The following is a 19502-nucleotide window of genomic DNA, read 5'->3' as shown; positions in this document are numbered from 1 at the left end:
ATTCTCACTGTCATACTTGGTCACCTGACACATGAGAGCATCTACAGGTGAGGACCAATGTCGTCTACTGTGTAACTCCACACAACTCCCATTTAAAGGTTTGACAAAATGTGCTTCATGACAGAATATTAATTTGGTGATATATGCTTCTTCGTGCAATATGAGAATCGATATGCCAGGGCAAATGTCAGTCTCATGTCTGCATTTGTTTGACAGGTGTGGTGTGGTGTGCAAAAGCTGGGATAAAATAATCCAGCAGGACAAGCGAGCTGCATTTAGGAGGCGAAACTACCTGAGTGAAGTGAAGGCTTCTCTTGAGGTAGGAGATTTAACACATCAGTAAATTACTGGCTGATCAATGACAGATCTGCTTAAGTTACTTAAAGAAAAACATCACATTAACATGTTTGTATACAGTATATTGTGACTAATGACCTCACAACTTTTTTACTTTTGTCTTGAAGCTCAGTGGTGCTGCCCATGTCCCGGACGCAGAGACCAGACTGAATCTGCTGAAGAGATCAGCCCTCAAGACGGTCCAGGTCCAGTCCAGGAACTCGAGTTTCTGCACCCCACAATCCGGAAGTAGCACTTTAGTCCAACTACAGCACAGTGCCTCATACTCAGGTGGCAGCGGCGGCGGCAGCAGCAGCAGCAAACGGGATAAGTTTCTTGAAGTGAGTTTTAAAATCATTATCCTGGGTTTCCAGCCTTTCACTTAAGATTTAGTAAATGACAATTAAGTTGTCATTCATTTATTAAATGTTTATCTCTTGGCTGGTTTATCTTGTCAAATATAAGGTGTTACACATGTGGCAGGTAAAATAGTCGCCAACAATGCTCAAATTTGGTCTTGTCACAATTTATATTGTGAACTGGGTTGCTATGTTTTACTTGGTCATCTTTCAGAAAGTGGGTCCTCAAACCTTGGGAAACACTGACTTGCTTTGCAGAGAATTAACACTCATAAATTATGTTCTGCTCATTCAAAAGATCTGTGATGCTTGATAATAAATCACCCAATACCACCTGCTCGACAGAGGACAAACAAACCAGCTGCACACTTGTTTAAATGCCAGTGCAGCTGAAGGCAGCGGACAGGTTTGTGTTTGGATTCACATTAAATCCAAGTGGAAATTTGTTGTAAAAATGAATGCAAACTTGAATTTTAAAGAATTTCCATGTCGTTTCAATAAAGATTTCCTCTTTAGACCTTATCACGAGCCCCAGTTTTTCCCTTAAAGTCCTGTTCTGTTTGCTCACAAAACATACTCCATCCATTGAATGTAAGGCTACCATGAGAGTGTGATGGTGGATAACGTGCAGGGGGGTGAACGGTCTTTCCCGTTACCATGAACTTTGTAGTAATTTTCCATCCCTTTCTTGACTAGACTGAGTACCTGTTACCACTGGTATTGTTGTGGCCTTCGTGCACCACATTCTCTCAATGTTTACCCTTAGATCGAGTTTTTCTGTAGTTAGCAGGGAGGTGTTTGTTTCAGTGGGGACAAACATGGCGAGTTCTTTCCTTCCACCTCTTGGTCTTGATAATGTCCGTCATTGACCAGGATGTTTGCTATGTTGCTTATTTCCATATTTATCTATCAAAGTAATTTATTAGACCACCACCCAAAGCCAGCGTTGTTAATTTTTTTGTTATAGTAATGGTTAACAGTACCAGTATGTGGAAGCTTTTTAACTGAAATTATATTTTTAATGCTAAAATATAATTATTGTTGACCATGAATTATCAAATTTACTTTTTTACCAAAACACTGGAAAAAAAGTAAAGCACATTATTATTTCTTGATTAAGATGTCAAGTTATAGTTATTCGCTTCCTGGAAAAATTTGTTTTAGTGCTTGATTAATTTTGGACTTTCCGGAAGTCTAGTGAGCCGGCTCATATTTGGGTATAAAAAGGTGAATTCAGTGTATTTGCCAAATAAATAACAATAACATTTTTAGTTTTTGAAAGATTTCTAATTTAAGATTTCTCATTTTTATTGCAGGGGGTCTAATAAATGAGTTAATGTTTACATTAAGCATTTATTTAAAACATTTCTTTTTTCTGTTCTCAGATTGCTAAAACCCTCTTCAATGATGAATGCCTCAAGCCATGCCCTCGGTGTCAGCATCCAGCGAGATGTCACTCAGTGAAGGGGGAAGGTGTGTGCAGCAGCGGTGACTGTGGTTTCCAGTTCTGCACGTCCTGTTTGTGTGCTTTTCACGGCTCCAGAGAATGTGGCAGTCAGTCTGTGAGCCGACGCAAAAGTGACATTATTCTTCCAGGAAGTGCTCAAAGTCGGCGAAATGTAAGAAGACTATAAAAACAATAGTCTGCTATTCCTTCTTGCTGTGCCAAAGTCTGTTATGCATTTTTTCTGCCTAATGACTTGGCAACCAGGAGACTGGTTTGTTTTCTTTTTACATGGGAACACGTTCTGTTCTCATCATTTTTGTCTTTGTGTATCTGTACTGTATTAGCCTTTTTTCCAGTTCTGTTCTTTTCTGTGTTTTTAATCATGAATTTGAAGGAATCCCCCTTCCCAGCATCTTGTTTGAATTTTGCTGTTGATGTAATTATTCTAAATGCCGTGTTGAAGTGTGTGCAATTGTTTTTTGAAGCTCCTGAGATTTTTTACTTTTGCAAATGCCTTTTCAAAACCGTTTTAAAATAAATTTGGTGATTTTATTTTTTACACCTCTGTAACTCGTCTCATTTTTGAGAGGGTCTCCCGTTTGTAAGCTGTATAAACAAATGTCAGTGTTTGTCGCCATCTAGTGGCATCTTGTCTTTACTACGTTGTATTTAGTTTCATTCCCTTTTTTTAATTAAATGTGAGTGATAGTAATAGTATTCTCCTAGTAATGTATCTTTTGTGTCTAATTGAAAGTGAAGTGAGGTTTAGACTTGAAACTAGAAGAACTGCATGGTTGCATTAGTATGTCTGTCCTTGTCTAGTTAAACTTTTACCACCCCTGTGTTTTGAAAAAGAGTCCACTTCCATAGCAACGTGCAATGTGTCTGTAATTACACTGAGAGCTGCTGGTTCAGTGTGTCCGTATCAAACCGTGTGACTCGACTCTCTGGCCCTCGAGTTCGGTCTGAGGTGGACTAGTTTCAAAAGGTAAGAGCACTCCTAAGAAATGCTATTATACTCATGCATTTAAACTGATATTGATCTTTTATTTTTCTTTAAAGAATTGCCACACCTCACTGCCACAATTCTGTCAATTTTTTTTTTTTTATATTTATTTTTTTTACATAAACTTAAAAGCCTAACAAGTTTAGGTTTTATACAAAATTCTTAGAGTCACTCTAACTCTAATTTATTTATTTTCTTTTAAACTAATAACTACATTATCTTAAAATCACATTACATAAGCAAAATTTATCTTACCATGATGCTGTGTCCAAACCTGGAGCTCTTTGATCCGTGGAGTTTCAAGTTCAAAAGTGGGGAAGTGGAAATGTCAGTTTGCTATAATTGTTAAGTAGGTTGTAAAGCTATGCTCGTCCCCGGCAGTAGTTTTTGTGTGCACTCTGTTTTCTCTTCAGGACACTTTCTCAGCCTGGGCCTTTGGTGGCAGAACCTCATTTATAAGGCAAAGCGCTTACACCACCAAGATGAAAGGAATGTGATTATTATTATTTTTTTAAATCAAAGCAATAGAAGAAAAGGCAGAAAGAAGTGAACTCTAGAGGAATGCACAGAATGCAGCATTATGGACGCCAAGTGCCATAAGAAACAAGTGTACGTTTTGGGTACATAGGCTAAGAAGTAGAGCGAGGAGAAGGAGAAGAAGGAAGTCATGTAACATTACGGATTCCAGAGAACAAAACAAACTAAATGGTCATAATCATGTGTGGAGCAGTTTCAAAGGGTAAGAGGACAAGTAAGACATGTCAATGCATTGATGTTTTCAACTGATACCAATCTTAACTTTTTTCTTTTTCTTTGAAGAGTTACCAAACCTCACAGATGATAATTTTGTGAGTAAAGATTTTTTCTCTCAAATTTTCATAATCTCATAATTTTGATTAATTTAATCAAAACACTCTTTTGTTGTTGTTTTTCATACAGGAACACACACTGGTGTCCGATGACATACTGGATCACTTCTTCAATGATTTCTTAAGCATGCCGGTAAAGTAGTCCTAATGTATGAACACAATATTTGCAACACTTCAAAAACCATCCTTACACTCTTGTATATTTCATCAGTGCTTTTCAGAGGCTCTGCTGCACAACCAGGAGACTGGACTGTTTGAGGTGGTGAGTGGAGCAGCGGAGACGATCTCCAGAAGAATCCGATCAGTTCTTCAACACAGCAAATCACAACTCCTCACTGGTGACCCCTCAATGCTGACCATAACTCCTGTGGACAACCAGTACACAGTCTGTGTAAGAGCACAATAACTCATGTGAAAATCAAACGTTTAATGTGATTATGAAGAGGAGCAGAACTCCATGCTCTGGCACCATGGTTCTCAAACCGGTACGTGAGCTTCCTCTGGTGGAAAATCCGGAATACTGTGTCTACTGTGTCATGTGGTTCGAGCTGAGCCGAGAAATTTTGATCACTGTGTAGAAAATTAAACAAATAACAAAAATAATGATAATTAGTCCCCTCATCTCTTGCGCTATCTTAATCTAATCTCACTATACCAGTGTGTGAAGTATATGTGAGGAAGAGGAGGATGATGAAAGAGCAAATTATCTTATTGCAAATAAATCTGCTTCCTGTGAAAAGTCTATAGCTGACTTTGCTACAACTGTATTTTAACTTTGTTGATGATGGTGTTACGAGAATTGAATATTTTCTCAGGTTAAAAAGAGTGAGAACCACTGCTCTAGTTGTTGCAGATTGACTGAAGGAATCTGTCTCTGTGACCTTTTGCAGTGCTTGGATGTAAAGCAAGGAATTGAGTGGATCATGAGGGAAAGATTGCCCTTCTTCCTCAAGAGTGACTGCTACACTGAATACAGGTAATGTAGGTGCTTGTCAGTTTGTCTTTGAGTGACTTTCCAAACTATTATCACTTCAGCACTGCAGCAACTGTGACTAGCATTTTAAAGACAGTTGGCCTTTTAAAAAAAAAAGTTGTATCATATTATGATCATTGGTTTCAAATAATGTTTCTGTTTGTGTGTGTAAACCTCTCACCGTACTCCGCTGTCCTATTGTGTGGCTTTAAAGTTGCCCTACTTCTCACATCTCAGTCCAGATCAGGTGACTTCGGCTGCCTCATGCTAACGTGCGACCCATACACGCAAGCAATGTCAGGGGAATAACACACAAGTTCATTTTATTGATTTATAACAGAGTTGGTTCCTGTTTTTTTCCAGACTTGCCAAGTTGTTGTGTCAGTGGGAGCCAACCCTCTGTGTCCAGAGAATGAAAAGCAGCTCACACTCCCTGGAGAACATTTCATCAAAACAAGGTACACACACCAGTGAGTTCTCTGTTCAAATGTGATGAAAAAAATATGTACAATTTCAACCTTTAGTGTTTAAAACAGTAACTGCAATTGCAGAGGCATAGTTGCCTAAATGATGGCATCTCACTGTGTTCATGCACAAACATTATGTAACCACTGACTGTTTTGTTTTATAAACATTTAACCTATTTGGTATTTGTAGTATCAGGTGGAGGCTGAAAGTGTGCCTGGAGATGACAGCATGATAACCAATGAAACATTTTAATGCATTTCCAATGTAAACCCTAAATTTTCCTTCTCCTCTGAGATGTTTTTGAGTGAAGTACCAAGGCCTTTTGGGTCCGCGATTGTTTAGTATTTCCAATGCTTTGCAGTTTTTAACTGCTCTCTGCTCACTCTGCTGGCACCACATGTTGAAGTGCTACTAACTGCATTATTAGAAGGGAGGGCACCAAACCAAAACATAAAAACACTTTGCAGTCCATAAATGAAAATTTATTTTGCTAATATCCTGGGTGCGCCATCCAATATTTCAATTCAACATGATTCCTTAATCTCTATGATGACATATTATAGTTATTTTATTTCTTAATAATGAATGTCCTGTTTATGGGCTTACTGAAGAGCAGTCTTGAAGTTAATGTTTAATATTTTATCTGTTCCTTTCTGTCAAAGGGACGCTGACGAAGAACATTACATATTTGCTCTCTGACCACAAAGAACATACAAAATACAGGAAGTCGTCCAGATGTATCTCCAGCTGCTCTGAGGCAGACAACTCACGTTCCTTTTCCTCTCAGTCTGTGCCATGTTCCTCCTTCTCCAACCATAAACGTGATGAAACTCAGGAACTCCAGAGCCCACAAATGGAGTTGCATGTCAGCTTTACAGAGCCACCAGCTGGCAGTTCAGAGATGCATTATCTCGAGGAGTCCATGAGCCAGAGCTGTGATTCCTCTGAATTGCAGCTGGAGAACGTGTCTGACAGAGAGGTTAAACAAATGCTCAACAATGCTCTCAACATAATGGATGATCAGAGCCAGGGAAACATCTCTGACTGTTTCAACAAGCCTGGAGAACAGACAAGCTGCACCAGCAAAGAGAAACGGTGTGAATGTAAAGAAAGACTGAAGAGGAACAGAGAGGAAGTTCAGGCAGACAAGTGGGGGAGTGGAGCGGAGAAGAACACAGAATGGGATGAGAACACGGAGGAGAGGTGTTGGGGTACCGATCAAGAAAATGTCTGTGATATATGTTGCCATGGTACCTGTTGCCATGACAATAAACCAGGATTGGATGAGTTCAAGGAGTTTTTACAAGGAACACCAGGAGAAAAGCTGCTTAGTCTCTGGATGGACATAGAAAAACTGAAAGCTCTGCAGCACGGAGAACGGAAGAACAGGTGAACATCAATCCTTTTAATGACTTTTAACAACCATGGTTTGTTGTCATACGAATACTAAAACATAAGATACAATCCTCAAACAATCTAATGGAAATACAAGTTGGAACTGTGATGTAATGTGGTATTTTGTTTCAGGTACTTGGTCCTGATGAGGTGTCGATACCTGCTGAGCAGCAGTCACAGCAGCCTGAACACAGAGCTGCTCTCTAGACTGGGGCTGATTACCTCCCCCTGCTGGTCAGAAGAGAATCTGCGTTTAGTCCAGCCCTGCCTCACTGAGGCCCTGCTCTACTATTGGTGAATACTTGTCTTCCGATTATGTCACTATTTGTAGAAATAGAATAAGGCGATAACTGAGAATGTGTCCTGCATTAGCTGAATATAATACATGTACAGTAATTACACTAACAATTTACTCAGACAATTAATTAATATTTCTCTCTCGTCTTCCTCACAGGGCTCCGCGGTTCTGGAGGTCTCAGGAAGTTCAGGATGACCATGATGACGATCTGTGGACAGAGTGGTGGAATTGCCCTTCACAAGACAGACGGCCTCAGAGTGATTCCTTGACTGAATCCTCTTCCCACCCTGACGCCTCTGTGCCCCAGTCCTCCACAACTGACCCTACACAGGTAGGAGGAGTGGGTGGAACTTCAGCACAAGATTTTACTCAGAGGTGCTGAGTAAATCATGTAAATGTTGAATTTGAGTGGGTTTACAGTAATGTAAAGAGAACAAGATGGGAGAAGGGAGAAACCAGAAGAAGGTTTAGAATGTTGGAGATTTAGTTTGTCAAAATATTTTGGTACACCGTAAAACACAGAAAAAAAATATAAAAACATCAAACAACGTGGTCACCTGATGTGCAGTTTTGATGAAAAGAAGGAAGAACATCAGGGCTAAAATGTTCTCTGGACGGCCCACAGCTGTACAACACCGACCATCATAAGCCTTTGATCTTCAAGCATTCGTAGCACAGGAGCTCAACATTCTCAGTTAACTAGAAAAAGTGCTTTTCCAGCTGAAAAATGCAACTGGTCATAATGAGTCCTCACGCTGCTGCTCTCAATCTGCACTGCAAAGAAGAAAGGCATATGAAATTCCTTACCCTTTGTTGCCATGGCAACTCACATACAGATTAAAGGCAGACAAGCACAGTGTGTGTCTCCATTAATTTTGGGTATGGGGGGTGGGGGGGTGAATATTTCAAACATATTGGACAAAGCATGTAGACACAGCTGAAGGCCACAGTCAGCCAAGAATAATACAGAAAACAGGAAAACAATAGTTGGAAATGCAGACTCAGCAGTCCGAGCTAATAACGACGAAAAGCCGTAAACCGTAAACCAACAAAATGACCTCACAATGAGCAGGAACTGTAGGAGGCTGCAGTGAAGCTGTGAGAGAGAATCATAGTCAACATCTGCAGACATCAGAAGGATTTTACACATGATGATTTGTTTAACTTCATGTGGACCTAATTCAGTTTTTCAGTGTTATGTGTTTAAATGGTCGAGGTCAAAGGTCTTTAGCAGACGTAAACCCCGCTCGAATTAAACCTATGGCTCTATATTTTAAGTTTGTATGCATTATTCGACTTCAAACTAAATGTGACCAAAGCACAATTGTAAAAACTTGTCCTGTTGTTGACTGTGCTGTACGTCATCAGATACTGGAAGAGAGAAGACTGGAGAACATGTTGCAGGCTCTCTGTGTGGACTCACGCGCCGGCTCCTACTTCACACACTTTTGTGAACAATCGCAAAACCAGGTACAGCGACAACATCAGGAGGGTCGATATGTTTAGAAATCACAATGTGGAGCGTCACAGTTACAACAGAGGGAGTCACTGTTTGATTGTTTGTCCTGCCGCAGCTGTGGGAGAATGCAGTTTACTTCTGGACTGACCTGCAGCACTACCATGAACTTTTCTACCAGGATGGTCTGGATCCCTACAGAGTACGGAGAGAGGCCCAGGTCAGTACACACACATTACACACAGTACACACACACAGTATACACACATTGCTGTTTCAAATGTTATGGTCATGCAATGAGGTGATGTTTTACACTGTCACCAGCCTTGCATCCAGTGAGCACAAGCAATAAAACATGTAAATAAAAGTATTTTCCCGGTTTTATAAATGTCTATTTTTTCACTACAAATCACTGTTTTTATTTTTATTTTTTATTTTTTAAATAAATCTTTATGTGTTTTCTGTTTTGAGTGTGTTTGCTATGACGTCGTCTCTAATCGAGAGCGGAGTCTGGGCTACTCCTTTTTATAATAACGTCATGTTTATTTAGCCAAAAATAATCAAAGTGCATTACTTCAGATGATAAACTGTTCATGATTTAATGATATTTTAAAGTTTCCTGAAGTCTTGCTAAAGCCAACTGAACAATGTCAAACTAATTTTGAGTAATAAAAAAGAGGCATGTTCATGTGAAATCATGTTTTTGTGGAAAATAAGTTATTGCCAATTTAAAACTCAGATTATGATGATTAATACCAAGGAAAACAATATCCAGAGCTTTTTTAGAAAGGCACATGTTAGAAAAGAAACCTGGAAACATCATGAATCACAATAAATTCATGTTGCAGAGAACAATGGTCTTAAAAGTAACCGAAAAAAACTTTGTTACCCTCCTTTTTGCACCGGCGCTCCTACACACCTGCCTTTTTACTACATGCTCCGTCGCCACTCCTGTTCTCCCCAGTGATTCTTTCTACCCTCTTTACCCCTCACTAAGCAAAAAGATTTAAACCCCATAAAAACAAGTGAGTCAGATCCCCCCCCCAGGGTTTGCGCCAGTGTAGTCAGCCAGAACCGCTCAGTCTGGTTACAGCTGGACCAGGAGAGGAAAACAGAGTGGTATGGTCCAGAATACCTCACAGCACAAAATCTATTTTCCTTCAGTTAACCTTTGTTTTGCCAGAGGAATGATACTGACATGATCTTTCCACGGGGTTGTAGCCAACGGGGTTAAAGACCGATGTTTATGTGGTATGATGGCAGTCGTGGTGAGTGAATGCAGAGAATGCTGAACAATGGTGACGATGAAAGTGACTGCGGTTGTGAGAGGTGCTCTGAGGTGCTGACATTACTCTCCTCTCCTCTCCAGCTCCTATACTCCACATATCTGTCCACTTCTGCTAAGAGGAGTGTCGGCGTGGACGAGGAGATCAGAAAGGAGGTGTATGAGCGACTGATACCTGCTTATGAGGAGCTGTTTGACAAAGCTGAGGAGCACATACTGGATATTCTGCTGCAGCCGTGGATGTTGTTGGTCAGCAGGGACAAAGAGTCCTTCCAGCAGGTGATCACGGCACAGTCACAGCTTCGTTCACTTCCATTCTGTTTTAGTAACATAAACCATAATATGAAAGTCCTGCAATGAAGCCACAAGATTTGTAACTCACCATTCACAGACGTTCTCTACAACCAGGCACCAATTAGATCAGTGTTTCTCAATCCTGATCCTGGGGACCCACTGTCCTGCATGTTATAGATGTTTCCTTGCTCCAACACACCGATAGAATAGAACAACAAAATCTAAACCAATGGATTCAGAGCAAGTATAAAACATGCATACACCATTAAAATTTCCGTGAGCTACAGTCGACCATAACACAGTGGGCGATAGACGAGTACACTAGGTTACACTAGAGAACACAGAGTTTATTGACAGCCGGAGGAGTCAGTTTCAGTGCTGGCAGGTTTGCTTGTCAATGAGCCACACTGTTTCAACTGGCAGCTAAACGACTGCTAAGTGAGCTCTCTAATAATTGTTGGGCTGGTGTTCCTCTGATAGAAAAACACTGATTGACTAAAAAAGCAGTTTTTCTAAATGGAACATTGCAGTCTCCTCGAGGATGTGGATTTGTTCTTATGCTCACAAAATCTTTCAGAGGGGTGGAGGCCATTTTGTGTAGGATTTTGTAGACAAGACCCGCATTTTTATGCCTGATTTATTTTATACGTCGGTTGTTATAAAACGATGTATCATGAAAATAATCTTGGCGACTGCAGCTCGAACTGGCTTTGTGTCTGTGCAGGTGCGTATGCATGAGCGGGTGCACACGGTGGACAGTCAGGAGTACAGGGAGCTGCAGAGTATGTTGAAGGAATCAGAGCGTCTTAAACAGGTTAGTCAGTTAAATGTCTATGTCACTATAAATGTGTCTCAGTTAACCACAAATAAACGTAAATGTAAAATGGCTTTGTGCTGCTGATGGTCCTGGACTTAAAGCTGGATCACCAGAAAAATGAACGATTAGGAGAAGCAGAACTGTTGCAGATTTATTTTCCTTTTTATTCTCTTGTTGACTCTGTTCTCCTGTTGTGTTGCAACAGTGCAATTCTGCTGCTTCTGCCAACCACTCAAAGGATGACTTGTCCGACTCCTGGTCCAAAGTATCTCCAAATTACCAAGGTTATGGTCTGGCTTCCTTGCTTCGTCACCGCCATGAGATTGGGCACTTTATGTCTTTCCTCGATGATCAAGACGCCAGGTAGGCTGTGAGACGCACACTATATTTAACATTTAAAAGTGTAGTGCGTAACTTTTAAATGTAATTGTACATTCAAACCATTGTCAAATGAGTTTACACGTTGCTTATTATCAGCTCTATTATGTGACTCTCTCTGTGTTTCTCAGTAAGGCTGTGTTTACATCTCGTGTCACATGAAGTGATTTGTTTTAAGTCTAAAAACAAACAAACTAATAATTCAGCAACTCAACAGAATTAACACATATCACCTCTACCGACCGGTTTAGTGGGTGAAGCTAATCAGGAGGCAATAATAGGTAATGGTGAGTGGCCACCAGGGGGCGACTCTTGTTAACATCGTGTGTGTTTGCTAAGACCAAACAAAGACCAAATATTAACAGCAACAAAAAATCACCAAAGTGTGAAAAGAAATAAATGTACACACACTATATACAATAACATTAACACGTTTCTGCACAGTGTTCACCTGACATGTTGGCTGGATCTGGAGCGGTACAAGAGGACTCGTCCAAAGGACAAGACTGTCAATCGAGAGAGGTCGTCCCACATCGCAGCCAAATACCTCAACAGGAAGTATTTCTTTGGCCCTGAAAGCCCTGCCTCAACAGAACAACAGGACGAGGTATGTGAGGGATACAATTTAAAAACACAAGATGTTCATTCAGTTTCCCTCTTAGTGAAAATGTTAAAAACACTGCAGTGAAGGGAGAGATTTGTTGCTCTTGCATCTGCAATGTTTCATTATTGCCCTCTGCTCTTCTATTCTCTTCTCTTCGAGTGTCAAGTTGCATTTTTAGAGACAGAGGGGAAGGACACATGGTACCAATGACATGACAGTCCTTTAGATGTGATTTGAGCTCCAGCTGAGTCTCAACAATCACATGTGATGAACAGAGGTCAGACAGTTTCCCAACTCTGGCCCCCTGCTTGCTCCATGCTGACAGTTCTGACAGCAGGCTGTCGCTGGAGGACGGGGGAGATGAGAAGACATGGTTAGAATTAAAATGAGAGGGAAGAGGGGGGTGGAGTGTGATTTCAGATGGAGGGAGAACGGGGGAAGATCAGCTGCAGTAACAGTGACAGTAGGTTTGGAATCTACTGACATGTATAGTCTTGAGACTGGGGTTCTTGATTGTGGGGTCACAGTAAGAGGACACAGTGTGTAAAGTAGACGGTACATGAAATAGTCATTTTAATCTGTCACCACAGATGGCTGCTAACAGCAATTATTAGTCAGTGTCTCAATTTTTTATATATTTTTTTAAAAGTGATGAAAACGTTACAAGATGTCAAACAGACACTTCAGATGAAGTCAGGTGCCGCTTCACTGACACTGCAGTATGTTAGAAGGATAATATGTGGTTGCCATGGAAACAACTGAACTTTTTTCTTTCTTTTTTTTTTTACCTTGGAATGGATTTAAAACTTCTTGAGACTTTTAAAGTCAAGTTGTGTTGGGCTACAATTACTAAAAGTGCCCAGGAACAGAGTATAAATATAGCTTCACTTGTGTTTAAGAGAGAAGGAGTCATCTCTGCCGCACGGCATTTGGCATTTATCATCCTTCTCTCATTAATGCCCTGTAAAATGACTGTACCTGTGCAGCTGAATGAGGATACCAGCTCTGCTGCTTCTGTGTTTTGGCTGCTGCTCTTGCGTCTCAGCGTTGGTTGTCGTCTGCGTGAGCGTGAGTGTAGAGACTGACAGCTTTACTGCTTTGACCCTTCACTCTTTCAATCATTCCATCATCAGTCAGAGATTGGCCTCCTTTCATCTGCCGAGTCTCGCTCCAGTGGCACGACTGCTTCTCATTTGTGAGGCCTGCGTACGACTGAGTGTGGGCATACGTGCGAGTGTGTGTGCGCGCAGAATGAAATGAGCGAAAAAATATGAAGGAAAAAGAAGAAGGGGAAAGGAGACCAGAGCAATGTATGAGGATAGAAAGCAGACATAGAAGATGAAGAGAACAGCAGGAATCAGGGAGGAGGAGGAGGGCAGTTCTCTGCCCAGTTTCCCACTGTGGGCAGTTTTTACTGAGTTCATTCACCAACTCTTATGTCCCTCATGTGGTTTTATAGAAAATGTCGACATGTATGCTCCTCAGCCTTACACACAGATCTGTGACAATTCATGTGAACAAAAATGCAACCATGTGTATCTGCTGAGACGTTCACTGTCCTTGTTTGCTGTCTCTCTCTCTGTAGATTTTTCATATGGTAGGTGGAATGGACCATCTGAAGCCCGAGTGTCTCTCAGACCTCGTCATCGCAGAAATCCAGGACATTGTCAAGAATCACCTTGAGAAAACATGGCTGCCCAAGTTTCTGTCCACAGGAGAGTTCGTAGAGCGACAGAGACAAAAACCACAGGTAGACATTTTAACACGATCATTGTCTTCATAGAATTTGGCTGTAACAGTTACCTGGCAGCTCCAGTCATGTGTGAGTCATGAGTTTGCCTGTTAATATACTGTATGATGTAATTAGGGCTGCAGCTTTGTGATAATCAGTCTTTTTTGGAATTATTAAAACATGTTTTCAGATTTTTCAGCTTCTTAATGTGAATATGTTCATACACGTCAACTTTTTCTGACATTTTACAGACTCGATAAACAGAGAAAATAATGGACAGATTAATCAATTATGAAAATAATCGTTAGTTGCAGCCCTAGATGTGATTACTGGTGATGAGCCGATACAATACTCTCACTGGATCAGATACCACAGAAAGGAAAACTTAAAATTTCTTCTTTATTGGAGCATCATATTTTGGACAGGTGATAAATGCATCAGCACAAATGTGATCTTAACTTGGTTGTTAAAAAACTAGGAAAAACGACTGCTATCAGTACTGGTAGAGTTTAAAAACTGTGGTATTGAGCCGCCCCTAGTGGTTATGTTTTTGGCCAATAAACAGATTATTTTCTCTTTCTTTTAAATTCACACTGACAAACATACTGACAAATGGCTGAAAATGTAACAGTAAAAGTAGAAGAACTGCCTTGTATAAGCTGTAGTTACAGTAAATGCTCTTGTTAGCATTGATGTTAGTGTGTGTATTGACCCTGAGAGTGAACACAGATAATAAGTCAGACACACATTAGCAGCAGCAGCTCTGCTATGTGAGAAACCACTGAACACTGCCTCTCTCTCAGGTTCCCTCCTCAAGTGTCAACACAAGCACCGCACAATCTGCTGCTCTGTTTTCAACGTTGGCCATATTTGTTCTTGTCATTAAGAAATGAGAGGTAGAAGCAGTTTAGCATTACACTCTGCATGATGAGCTAAGTGGAAAAGGTGGTGAAGAGGAGAACATAGGGGGAACAGAGGAGGTTGGGACGGGGAGATAAACATGACACCAGAGAGGTAAAGATCTCTCTGACAGCAGAGTGGAGGAGTGAGATCACAGGTTAAGGGTAAAAAAGCAGAGAGAGCTTCAGTTACTGTCAGTGACTGTCAGTTTGTGTCGAACAGAGAGAGGTTTTCAGTGTCTGTCTTAATCCAATATCTGACTTTGGACCTTGTGTGTGTGTGTGTGTGTTTCTGTGTGTGGCAGCTCCGATCATCAGCAGGCAAGCGCTCTCAGTACGTCCCCCGTCGAAGCAGGAGGAGGAGAAAACACTGGAAGGTAAGGAGAAATCCTCACAGGGAAGCTGGATATTGTGAAAGGAGATAAATAAGGCATTTCCTGCCCTGAAAGCATGTGTGCGATTTAGTTCATGACTTGGCTTCATGCACTGGCTTTGTCAAATACCAATTTTGGCCTTGTGGTTGGTTTTTCCCAAATTGGATCCAGGATAAATGAGATTAAAGCATCAGCATTACGAACCTTCGTCTCACAGTCAGCTCTGCAGATATTAAACATGAGCATTTCTCATGATTACAGGAAGGAGTTTTCCAGCATGGTTGTGACTCTCATCTTCACGATTATTATCTCATTATTGGCAGAGAGCAAGTTTTCTTTGAGCTAAGACTGTAGGTCAGAGATCACAGATCTGCGGATGTCCGGCCTCACTTTTCTTTCAATGTTTTTTCTCATTTTTATAATAAGTGCAGTACCCGCATCTCTGGCCTTGTGTATCCTGTCTTTAGGTGAGGAGGAAGGAGCCTGTAAAGTGACAGTGACAATTTGATTGACAGACGTTCTTTGAATTAATAGAGAGATTTATTGAAGAATAATTAATTCCATATAAACTTTGCCATGTCTTCTGGCAAACGGCTCACAGTGTCGTCTTTGTTGTCCTCCTGCAGGTCGACAGCTGGATGAGTTCCTCCAAAGAGATTCTCCAGTTTCGACAGTTCTTACTCAACCCCATCACTTGTACACAGTTCCAGCACTACGTGTCCCTGAAGGGAGACTTCCTGGAAAATGACCTGCTCTTTTGGTTGGAGGTCCAGAGATATAAAGTAAAACTTTACAGTTGGTTTGGATCTTTTTAACAAGTCATTTCAGGAGCAGGGGGGACAAATCACGTACTGTACCTTTGTTTTAATGTATTCTCTGTGACCTCTCCTCCTGCATGAAGGACCTTTCTCATTCTCACAGTGAAGAAACCACCATCCAGCAGAAGATCACCACCATCATCAACTGTTTTATCAACTCATCCATGAACCCCAAGCTGCGCATAGACATTAGTCCTGAACAGGCCCAGTACATTCTGGAGAAACGCCATGAGATCGGCCCTTACATCTTCAGAGAAGCACAGGTTGTGTATATGTGTGTGTGTTCTTGTATTTGTTACCTCTCTGGGGTATTTTCTGGCATAAACACTGACCTTGTCAGGACCAGTAGACCTCAGGGAGACCAAAACCTGTTCCTAATGAGGTAGATGATGCATCCTATCTCTGAGACCTACACCGTGTTGTGTGCAACGTTACACGGGAGCCAGACTCTCTGTCTGAATAGTTCCACTGTGAGAACCGATGTCCTCACACCCGGAGCCGCAGCTGCAAAGCTCCCGTCTTCTGATACCTGATTTCTGAGGAACTGGTTAAGTTTTGGGCTAAGAGGAATATTTGTGCAAACCTGCGTGTCCTTGTTTTCTGTGTTGTTCTCCCGCAGCTGTCAGTGTTCAATGAACTACTCAAGTTTTGGCCCAAATTCCAAGAGTTGAGCAAAACTGTCCGAGAGGAGCAGCTCCTTCCTCTACTGCAGGCGAAGCGGGCCAAACACAAAAACAGATTACGACGACAAAGGAGGAAAGAGGAGGAGGAGGAACAGGAGGAGGAAGAGGAGGAGAGGAGGAGAAAAGCTCATGTGAGGACAATGTGGTTAACGTACAGTTAAAATCTGTTGTGTGCAAACTCGTTGTAACCTGACGTCTTTTGTGCAGGAAGAGTGGGAGAAACAAGAATCTGACAACTCAGACAGTGACTCGGACACGGGAGAAGCCAAAAGTGACTGGAAGACGTGGAGCAAACAGCTGATGGCGCCCAAACAGCCGGTGAGGAGCACACGGTTATTCTTCCTGTTGTGTGAAAATGTGTGAAAAAAGCTGACGGCATCACGTCCAAACAGGGCCTCGTCATTTCACTGTCCTCTGACTTTTCTAATCACATTACAGTTGATTACATTTGTGCACATTTTTCCGCAGCTTTCATGGTCCTACTCCAAGTATGTGGCAGCTCTGAAGCAAGAGGAGGTGCAGCTGAGTAAGACTCCACCAGAAACCTCTTTCTCCACAATCTCAGGTACGTACACTTGTTGCTCTCAAGGTTTAGTGAATTCCCATGTCCAGCACTTTTCGCTCTTTCTCCGTCGAGTAAGTAGTGAACTAAGGAAACACCAAAAGGACACTTAGCTGTTCCCACGCTAAAATTTGAGCAAACTTGCCACATGTTAATAGATATTTGAAGCCAAAGCATTTTTAAAAGAGACCCCCATCCCCTTCACATTTTAGACTTGTCTCATTATGTGCACCTCCAGCCAAAGCAGCCACTTCAGCCTGTCCATTAAGTGTCAATGTTCTGTGCAGAAGTTAGTCAGAATCCACACTGTGTGTACATGTAAATGAGGCGTGGTGCTAGCGCAGGACTTAGTTCCAGTCTGTGATAAATGAGGACGATGGGTAATGAAGCGAAGTGCAAATCATGCTTTAATGGGAAGGTATGGAGGACATGAGTGTTCCATAGTGAAGGCCTGTAAGCAGTGTTAGTGTTATTATATCACCAGAAAGTCTATGAGCACTTCAGCTCATTAACTCACGTCTCCATGTCTCCCCTCAGACGACTCGTCTTTCTACAGCGCGAGGTCAGCGGAGAGCGATGTCAGGCGGTCACATCGCTCGTCCAGAGCAGACAGTAAACAGTGTAACATGTATAACAGGAGGTGAACGCTGCTCGTTCGACAGCTCCAAACCACATTCTGCCTCCGAAAACATACAGGCCGTCCGTTGTTTGCTGCAGAAGATGTAAGACGTTCGGGTTTCACACAAGGTGAAACCAAAGCGTAAGCGTCGACTTCCTGTGGCAAAGGTGAGACAGACTGAGGCCGTTATCGGAGAACAAGTGAAAACGGAGCTGCTGGGTTTGTGATGTAAGAATATTTTTTTTCAAACCCAGTAGAAGAAACACACCGACCAACATTTACTTCTGTTTCACAGCTTGTGTGTGACACCTGCTTCTACTGACGTGAAGACAAATGAAGCTGACTGTATAAGTTATTCAGGTTTCACCTTGTACACAATGACTTTCACATTATTATCATTTATTGTTTTTATTGTCTTAATATCCATTTATAAACATCGAAGGCATCATTAGACTTTTTACATAGGACTCAGTAGTGCAACAGTAACATGTTGGCAACAATGTTAACTACAACAGAACATTGTTTAAACAAGTATGTTACATCATGAATAAAAACATTTTGGTTGACAGCTGCTTGCTTTAGTGTCCATCAACTTATCTTTTTTTTTCTTTATTACTATTGCACTTAACAGTAGCTGTAGGAGAAGATAAACAGCAGGAGCTTTACAGACTGAAACGGTTTCATTCACATTGACACAAATCTGACTTGTTATAGAGTTCATTTAAGTTAAGCAGTCTTAACTTAGGAGTTGCTGTGATTAAAACAGATTTTACAGTCTTCCTGTTGCATTAGTAAAAATATATTTCAAAAGGCAATTAATTTAGAAGAATAATGTGGACATACAGTTAAATATATATATGAATTTGTTATTTTAACTTTATTTTGCATAAATTGTTTTTCTATATATAAAAAAGGAGTGCACCCCCCACTTTGTTTAAGTAGAAACAAATGTCTGACCTTAAATAACTCAGGTGTCAGTGGAATCCAATGCGCAGGGCTTTATTCTTCACCATGTTGAACTTGCTGACAAACACCTTGGAGAAAGCTGGATCCACCAGGTAGCGATAAGACTTGGTGACAGAGGGCGGCGGCTCAGCAAGCGTCACCGGCGGCTGCAGCTGGAGACACACGGCGGAGGGGGAGAGGAACTGGGAGGCTCTGGTCACGTAATCCACCAGCCGCCGATACTGCTGCTCCGACAAACGCTCACGAACGCCGTCTCCCTGAGGGCCAACACGCAGATGATTACTGGTAGAACTGTGCATAACCGTGTTAGTTCTGCTGCAGGTGGTGTCCATTCATGTGTAATCAAGAACAACCTGATTGACTGCTGCATGAAAAAAAGGCAGGTTGCCAGGGCAACCAAACACTACGCCATCTAATTTAACCTTCCACCCAGACACTTAAGTCGGTGAAAGGAGCTGTTTTACTGACATGGAAGAAGATTGTTTGTCAGAACGATTCCTGGTGACTATCTACACTCTCTGAACCTGTCATTTATTTTTAATTTAATAATAGACAGTGCTTAACAGGATTATTAGACCACAAAAAATGAACTGAATTCACGACATTTGAGCCAACTCGCTTCTCTGCGAAATCAGAAATAAACCAAGCGTAACATTTGACCACTGAAACTGATGTTTCTGTTCAGGAATGCAAGTAAATATAAGTTCAAAATCTTAATTAACAAATAAAAATGTGCTCTACGACGTACTAACCTATGACTTTTTTGTCAAAATTTGGACGACATACTAACCTGTGACGTTTTTGTCAAAATTTGGACGACATACTAACATGTGACTTTTCTGTCAAATGTTGGACGACATGCTA

At 41.3% G+C, this 19502-nt stretch overlaps 1 protein-coding gene across 2 annotated transcripts; it reads left to right on the top strand.

Annotated features, from left to right (window-relative positions):
- Positions 1 to 2481: 2481 nt before the first annotated feature.
- On the top strand, positions 2482 to 18240 carry LOC122775052 (regulator of G-protein signaling 22). 2 transcript variants are annotated; one of them, XM_044034739.1, is made up of 24 exons: positions 2482 to 3130; positions 3562 to 3887; positions 3968 to 3996; positions 4088 to 4150; positions 4229 to 4408; positions 4908 to 4993; positions 5354 to 5448; positions 6121 to 6847; positions 6986 to 7147; positions 7308 to 7482; positions 8520 to 8621; positions 8726 to 8827; positions 9977 to 10171; positions 10911 to 11000; positions 11209 to 11366; positions 11826 to 11988; positions 13571 to 13735; positions 14922 to 14993; positions 15617 to 15772; positions 15892 to 16071; positions 16428 to 16622; positions 16699 to 16809; positions 16960 to 17056; positions 17591 to 18240. In XM_044034739.1, exons 2-24 carry the CDS (start codon positions 3854 to 3856, stop codon positions 17695 to 17697), a joined length of 3444 nt encoding a protein of 1147 aa, XP_043890674.1. In that variant the 5' UTR covers positions 2482 to 3130; positions 3562 to 3853; the 3' UTR covers positions 17698 to 18240. The 2 variants fall into 2 exon arrangements, with proteins under 2 accessions (XP_043890674.1, XP_043890675.1); XM_044034740.1 differs by lacking the exon at positions 2482 to 3130 and having other exon boundaries at positions 3142 to 3887.
- The last annotated feature ends 1262 nt before the right edge of the window (positions 18241 to 19502 follow it).

Source organism: Solea senegalensis, linkage group LG9 (assembly GCF_019176455.1).
Source record: "Solea senegalensis isolate Sse05_10M linkage group LG9, IFAPA_SoseM_1, whole genome shotgun sequence".
NCBI classification, from domain to species: Eukaryota; Metazoa; Chordata; class Actinopteri; order Pleuronectiformes; family Soleidae; genus Solea; species Solea senegalensis.
This window is presented reverse-complemented; position numbering and strand designations above follow the sequence as displayed.

Coding starts and splice junctions, on each gene's coding strand:
- LOC122775052 (XM_044034739.1), top strand. CDS start 3,854: ATGGTCATAATCATGTGTGGAGCAGTTTCAAAGG. Junction 7,148..7,307: donor GAGGCCCTGCTCTACTATTG/GTGAATACTTGT, acceptor TCTTCCTCACAG/GGCTCCGCGGTTCTGGAGGT. Junction 11,001..11,208: donor AATCAGAGCGTCTTAAACAG/GTTAGTCAGTTA, acceptor GTGTTGCAACAG/TGCAATTCTGCTGCTTCTGC.